Source organism: Juglans microcarpa x Juglans regia, chromosome 6D (assembly GCF_004785595.1).
Source record: "Juglans microcarpa x Juglans regia isolate MS1-56 chromosome 6D, Jm3101_v1.0, whole genome shotgun sequence".
In the NCBI taxonomy this organism is placed as follows: Eukaryota; Viridiplantae; Streptophyta; class Magnoliopsida; order Fagales; family Juglandaceae; genus Juglans; species Juglans microcarpa x Juglans regia.
The window spans coordinates 17188881-17196860 of NC_054604.1; the positions used below are offsets into that span (position 1 = coordinate 17188881).

Below are 7980 nucleotides of genomic sequence, written 5' to 3' on the forward strand. Positions count from 1 at the left end.
TGCACCAACATTAACTTCATCAAAGTTAATTAACCACCCCACTAGAAAAATTTGTAAATGAGAGTTTTACGTACGTTAATTATAAGAGCGTGGAAAAGTGAACGTATAAAAAAAAAAAAAAAGGCTCTCCTCTCGCTCTATAATTTCCTAGAGCAACCATCTTGAGCTCTTGATCTTGAAGCGTGAAATTATTTTAGGAGACTTTAGTAGTATCCTAAGCTACATAAATGTGCAATCACAACAATTTGGCGTGAGCTGTAAAACAAGCAAATATCCGGGCTTATGGGAGTTTCGCTTCACTTAACTTAATTTGAATTAACCTAATTTAACATTGATATCAGAGTCCATCTGCTTGTTTTTGCCCATATGAATATGATTATATGTTGTTTGATGCTATTGAATGAGTTTAAAAGCTTGCGACGAAGTATTGTTAGGGCCAGAGCCTTCCGAGCTCTGCCCCACCAGCAACCAGTTGAATACAGGTCCCTTGACTTGCCGACCTTTATGCTACAAGTCAAGTCTCTAGACTTGCCACAAAGTATGGTTAGTACTAGAGCCTCCTGAGCTCTAGGCCACCAACAACTAGTTGGACATAGGTCCCTTGACTTGTCAAGCTTTATGCAACAAGCCAAGTCTCTAGACTTGCCGCGATGCAATGGCTAGGGCCAAAGCCTCTAGAGCTCTACGCTGTCCATAGCCAGTCGGACATAAGTCCTTTAACTTGCCAACCTTTGTGCTACAAGCAAAGTCCCCAAACTCACAGTGGGTTGAGGCCAAGCTAGAGCATCCCAAGCACTGTCTGCATAGCCCTAAGAAACAAGTCTCTAGCATCCCAGACTCAAAGCGGGGTTAAGGTGAAGGTCGAGCTCGCCGCACGATTTACACGTAACCGCATGGACAGAGGTCCCAATGAAGTGAGTCCCAAGACCCAGGTCCCTTGACTTATTGACCTTCTTGCTACAAGTCAAGTCTCTAGACTTGCCACGAAGTATGGTTAGGACTAAAGCCTCCTGAGCTCTAGGCCACCAACAACTAGTTGGACATAAGTCCCTTGACTTGTCGAGCTTTGTGCAACAAGCCAAGTCTTTAGACTTGCCGCGATGCAATGGCTAGGACCAGAGCCTCTAGAGCTCTACGCTGTCCGTAGCCAATCGGACATAAGTCCCTTAACTTGCCGACATTTGTGCTACAAGCAAAGTCCCCAAACTCACAATGAGTTGAGGCCAAGCTAGAGCATCCCAAGCTCTGTCTGCACAGCCCCTAAGAAACAAGTCTCTAGCATCCCAGACTCATAGCGGGGTTGAGGTGAAGGCCAAGCTTGCCACACAATTTACACATAACAGCATGGACAGAGGTCCCAATGAAGTGAGTCCCGAGACCCATGTCCAAACAAAAAGGAAAGGGAGTAAACACAAAAAAAAGGGGTATGCAAGAAGCAATAAGGAAAGTCTGATCCATATATTTATACATTGCAAGTTTACATGAAAGCCTAGGTTACAAAAACTAAGGAAAGCAAAACAGAAGAGGCTCGGAGCCCGTACAAAAACAACTAAGAAGATGAAGGGGGAGCGCCAAGGGGTGAATGGAGGCATTCCAGGCTTCCCGGCATTCCTAACGAATGCATAAGCCTGAGGGTCTGGTTCCAAGGCTGCCAAACTCAAGGTATTGAGGTCCATCTTGGGATGTTCCTATAGATGGTCATGAAGTCGTTTGAGGCCCTCCTTGTAGCCGTACCCCTAAGCAGCATTTCGTATGGCCCAACTGCGATGAATTTAGGACCTGATCTCCCCCATGTACCTGGCTCTGGTCTCCAAGCTGGATTCCATGACCGAGATCTGCATGTCCCAAGCCAAGTTGGGGTTCATCGCATGCAACAACTTGACTTCGAGACCATGGATCTGAGCCTCCTTTTGCTACACCTCAACCCTCTGACATCATACGTCCCGGACAAGTGAGAAATGCTTGAACAACAGCCGAGAACATTGCCTAGTAGCTGAGGCCTGCTCCCGTTCCAACTGGTCCTTCTCCTCCTGGAGCATCAGGATCCCCGTTCGAAGCGACCACATCTCCTCGTCCTTATTCTCTATGTCTTTCTGCACATCCCAGAGACACTGCACTCTAAAGAAGCTCAAGTGAGGTCAACTTTGGCCCAGCCAGCTCCACTTACAGCCTGAACTTCTACCTCTTCAGCATCTGAACCTTCTCCCATAGGAGCACATGGCACTTTTTCAAGGACTTGAGGTCCTCTATTAGACCGAAGTGCTCTAAGGAGAGGGTCTCGACGTCTTGTTGCACCCTGCGAACCTCCAAACAAGCAAAAAGAGCTAGGGATCGGAGTGCCCAAGTCTCCTCCTCGAGCTCCCCGCGCTCTTCAACGATGATGCCTGCCAATTAGTCCACAACCTGCAAAAAAATGTGTTAGGAGAAGGAAGGGGAACTCCCCACCAAACGAGCTAAGTAAAAGGCAAAACGTACTTGGGCAAAGAGAGGCCTCAGTTTCTGAGCCTCCCGCTCGATTGCCTCGGCCAGGGCCTGTTGAAAGCCCGGGCCAGTAGTCTGGCTCACCCCTGGACTGGCGCGAGAAGAAAAGGCTACACCTGCCAACGCAGAAGGCTTTTGGAGTTTCAGCCTCAATCCGCTCAGGAACCTCAACCTCCAATGAGGGTTCTTCAGTTTGCAGGGGCCCCCGTCAGTCGTTGGTTGAACCCCGTCCTCGGCTGAGCGTGGTCTGTCTGTTAGAGGACTTGGCCAGGACGCCTCCTCAGGAGAAGCAAAATAAGAGTCCACCTCTAGCTCCGGGAAAGATTGCAGGGGAAGAAATGGGATTGACACCCAATCGTTGCATAGATCCACGACGAAGAGGGAGCTCAAGCCCGCCTCCTCCCTATCGTCTGGCATCGGAACCGCGGAGTAGGAGGGAGCCCCAACACCTGGGGGCCGAACAACAACCTCCAGAAGAGAATGAGTGATCGGGGACCTCGTCGCTACTGTGGGCAGAACGGGTAGGATGGCCTCCAGAGCAAATGTCTCCTCGAAGGAGACAGAAGACTTCATGATCGCGGCCCCTCAAGGTGTCAATTGAGTGAAGGATTCGAAGAAGGCAGCTTGGAAGACTTCGTCATCTCCCTCCTCTTCGAAGAGGAACGCTGACAGAACGAATGTCGACGAAATAGACTTTAAGGTGAATGTCGTACACTGTGCCCTAGGAAAAGAAGTGAACCCCCAAGAAGAAGGAACAAGGGCCTTTAGGCACTTGGGACGTGTGTGTTGGGATCCCTCGTCCTCACTCCTGGAAGACCCCCGAGTAGGAGGAGTCAGGACCGCTCGGCGCTCGAGATGCACCAATGAGACCCCCCGGCCTCGCTTCTCGAAGCCTTGTGGCGAGAAGGGGGCCTAGTCCCTCTAGCTTCGCTTTAAGACGAGCCCTCTCTACCCTGGGCGGCGTCACCTCAGGGAGCCCTGCCTACCTCGTCTTGAGGAGCCCTACGTTCTTCGTCATGCGCCACCTTCGACCGTTTCCCCTTGCTACTAGGTGCAGGAGAACTTGAGTGATGCTTCTGACCCCAAGGAGATCAAGGGTCCATCAAGAAGTCCCACCCGAGCACATACGAGCGGTCAGGAGCGGTCAACCAGCTCATGATATTAACATCGAACAGCACCGCATCGATCTTCACGTCATAAGGGTGGATGGAAACCCAGGATAGCACTGTCACTAACCTGGACTCCTCCATTCGGGACAAGTCGATGATTAGGCTCTTGGACAGGGGGATGTATGACCAGATGGCTTGGACGGAGAACCCCTTATGGTCCTTATCTCCCTCAGGGTACTCCCATCCCAAACCCAAAACGAAGAACTTCTGGGACCAGTCCTAGATATGCGAGTGGCGCGACTCAAGGCTGGCAATGTGCCTCCCAAGCGAACGAGCCTGAAAATTGCACAAGCTCCCATCGAGGCATAACACACGGTACATCGACCAAAACTCTAGAGCTGTCAAGTCGGGGTATTCCTCTGAACCGACATTGAGCACCCTCCGTTAAATAATGCAACTGGCCACAAGGAGCTACCAAGCATTCGGATGAAGCTGCGTGCGGGCCAACCCCAAGAAATTGACAACGTTGCGAATGGGATAGCAAAATGGAAACCAGAGCCCATTCACGAGCATTAGAGGGTAGAGCACCACATGGCCCGCCATCTCACCAACGTCTACAACGGGCACGCGGCGCCCTAGGACCTTTAGAATCACCGACGCCAGGATATTGTACTTCGCCCTAAACACCCTGAGGTTGTCGGCAGAAACCGAAGACTCCTAGCTCTTCCCGACAAAGTACAAGGGCTTAGAACTCGAGGAACTCTTCAGAGCCATCAAAGCGGCAAGGAAAGACATGAAGAGCAACGAAAAGGGAAGCGACAAAGACGATGAATTGAGAATTGAGAACTGAGACGAAGAAGATGATGAACTGAGAACTGAGGCAAAGAAGACGATGAACATGAATTAAGGACTGAGAAGAATGAGTGAAGCAAATGGTGAAAATGTAAGGAGGGAGAGGCCTTATATAGGTTTGCACGCAAATCGAGGTGCCGTTGTTGTTACAAGTAGGTGCCCTCGGGAAGCCCAAACGGCGCAGGGCAACACAGATGTGAGAGGTCACATCGGGCACGTGGAGAGCATGGGCCAATGAACGGCCCGGGACATGAGCAGACCCACCCCACTTGATCCAACTGTCGGGAGACGTGGGGACTATAGAAATCGAGAAGCCAAAATGGCACAAGGTTACGCAGATGTGGGATGTCACGTCGGGCGCATAGAGAGCACGGGCCAATGAATGGCTCGGGACATGGGTAGACACGCCCCACCTGATCCAATCTTTGGGAGGCGTGGGGACTACGAAAATCGAGGCGACGCCCGCATTAAATGGCGTGGGTAGGTGGCCTCGAGAAGCCCAAACGGCATAGGGTTACGCAGACGTAGGCAGTCACGTCAGGCGCGTGGGGAGCAAGGGCCAAATGCACAACCCGGGACGAGGAAGACACCTCCCGAATTCAACGGTCAGGAAGTTGGAAAGAAAACGAAAGCCTAAGTGCCCTCACGCACTAACGACAGGAAGAGACAATGATGTTTTAAATTCCCACCACACATATGTGCTAGGAATTCGCGGGGTACTGTGAGAGGAGTAATCCCCAGGACCAAGCCTGGGGAGTAGGCCCGGTCCACAGGGCCTGAGGATAAGGCCTGGGCTGGACCGAGTCGGCGTAGGAGGCCCAAGAAGAGGAGCAATTGGGCAAAGCACACTGACAAAAGGACGGAAGGCAGAACAGTCTGACACCACTACTGGCGTCCCTAAACCCTAGCGTCCGGACAAACCAGAAGGATGGACATACTTGACCGGAACCACGCGCATTTAATGGAACAGAGACGAGCACGCCATGATAGAAGTTACGCTACATTTAATGCATCATGGGGCTCAGCATGCTACGACGTGCGTCTTGGGATGTCAATGACAGTCGCAATTAGGTCTGACAAGTCTGTAGCATGACAAAGAGTTGACAGGGACACCAGACCCCAGTACGGAGCTGCACACCCACTACCTCCACTTCAAGGATCATCCCGGCCAGGTATAAATACCTCCTCCCTTAGCCAAGGAAGGGGTTCAGACTCTTTCATACTTCATCTCACACCCACTCTAATTGCATACTTCTCTCTTTCACTCCAACCCAACAATTGACTTAGGCATCGGGGGTACCACGACACCCCGAACCCATCATTCTATCTCAACAGGATTAAGACTAAGTCCAGCAGCATGGAGAACATAGCAGCATGGAGAACATGACATCAACACTACTATATCTTTTAATTTATACCATTCACTTTATCCACCATAATGTGGTGCCAAGTGGCTTATTAAAAAAAATTAAAAATATATATTCAAAACAAAATAGTTTTGAAAACACAAAAAAATAAAGACAAGAAACCTAAATTATTTCTACCATTTTATATTTGTGTTTTAAATTTTTTTAATAAGCTATGTGACATTATGATGCTATATCGGCCATAATGAGTGATATAAATTAAGAGTATAGTAGCATTTTACGTTCATTTATTTGATGTCCGACACTATTTAATTCCATATTTTCACAAATCCGACAATTTTCCCCTCACGTATAATTTATTATTATTATTTTTTTATTATTGTTATTATTATTGCAATTATTTTATTCGTAAGTTCATTCTTCAGAACCTTCTTGGAAGCGAGAAACGCAATCCGGAGATAAAAACAAACAGTACCTGCATCCAGAGGTGTTATTTGGGTGTTGTTTGACTCTGAAATGTGATCCAACGGTTCTAAAAGTGAGGAGCACCTCACCCCTATATCTGAGAAGGAAAGGAGAAGCATCCATCTAGACGAAGGTTACTACAAGCAGCGAGGAAGCTGTGTGAAAGCAGAAGTCCTCTTTCCTTTTCGGGATATCCTACTCCACTATATATATATGTATCCTTTCCACTGCTCTTTCACTCTCAAGTCTCAATTCTCAAGCTTTCCGAAATTTAAACTCCTCTCTCCCTTCTCGTTCTCTCTCAAAGCTCCTTCTCTGTTTTAAGCAATTCTTGTGCGGCGGTGCCTTCAGAAGATCTATACTTCTATCCATGGAGACCTCTAACGAAGATGTTTCTTCTGCTCTCTACCTAATCAAGCTTCACCTACTTGGTGAGGTATCCCCTGTGGTTCTGCCCTGCTTATCTAGTTCAGACATTGAGGTTTCGTTCTCTGAATCTCGTTCTCAATCTCTCTGTTCCCAAACTTCGAGTTCCGACTCTCCCATGGCAGTCACCAACTTTTCCAGCTCCGACGACCTCGTCGACTCTTTTACCTTCCAGCATAATGAAACCGATTTCTTCGGATTCCGGAAAAGTATGGGCCTCGCTACGCCTAAATCCCACCATTCGAACAACGATTTCTTTCAATTCGAAGCCAATCCCAAAACCCAAACTTCGATCTCGTACTCCATATCAACCCGTGATTGCTTCGCATTAGAATCGAAACCGAAAACAAATCGGACGAAACCCTCGCTGGTGATCTCGCTCCCGAGCAAAAGCAACGCCAAGTGGATCCAAATCGGCAATCCCAATCACCAGCCGGATGCATCATCGCTTTCCTCCGTAGAGCAAAATGCGAGTTTCGAAGTCAAAAAGCACTACAGAGGGGTCCGACAAAGGCCTTGGGGAAAGTACGCGGCGGAGATCCGAGACCCTAACCGGCGCGGCTCGCGTGTATGGCTCGGGACCTTCGACACGGCTATAGAAGCCGCCAAGGCCTACGACCGAGCCGCATTCAAGCTCCGTGGTTCGAAAGCGATCCTCAACTTCCCACTCGAGGTCGGGAACTCGGATACAACCCCGGAGGCCGGCGAGAGAAAACGACGTCGTGAGGAGGAGGAGGAAGTGAAGGTAGTGGCCGTCAAGAAGGAGAGGTCGAAGGAATCGAAGAATACAACCGGTACTTCTTCCATGGATGTCCCATTAACGCCGTCTAGTTGGAAGGCAGTATGGGACGGTGATCTTCAAGGGATTTTTATTCCGCCATTGTCACCGTTATCTCCTCACCCATCGTTAGGTTATCCGCAGCTTACGGTCATATGAGTGTCTGGACTTTGAACCAATGTTTTGAATGTTTCGGTTGGGGCGTTGAAAGCAAATACTTTGTTATCGATACCGTTTTGAAATTGTGAATAAATTATATTTTAAAATAATAGTTTATATATAAATAAATTATATATAAATATATATAAAAATTATAAATATTTAATCTGAATTAAATATTAAAAAATAAATTTATAATTTGAAAAAATTAGAAGAAAAAAAATAAAGATTAAAATATCTGTCGGTATATCATAACGGTCGAAATTATGATCGATACGAAATTATACATTTCTATATACTGACTACGTCAAGAAACGAAATATTTGAATTTTACCGGCGTGCA

The 7980-nt window shown here is 48.1% G+C and overlaps 1 protein-coding gene across 1 annotated transcript; it reads left to right on the top strand.

Moving 5' to 3' along the window:
• The first annotated feature begins 6417 nt into the window (after positions 1-6417).
• Positions 6418-7745, top strand: LOC121235267 (ethylene-responsive transcription factor 5-like). The gene has a single exon (XM_041131595.1). It carries the CDS (start codon positions 6645-6647, stop codon positions 7635-7637), a length of 993 nt encoding a protein of 330 aa, XP_040987529.1. The 5' UTR covers positions 6418-6644; the 3' UTR covers positions 7638-7745.
• Positions 7746-7980: the final 235 nt, after the last annotated feature.

Excerpts from the sequence above, each read along its gene's own strand:
- LOC121235267 (XM_041131595.1), top strand. The coding sequence starts at position 6,645 with ATGGAGACCTCTAACGAAGATGTTTCTTCTGCTCTCTACCTAATCAAG.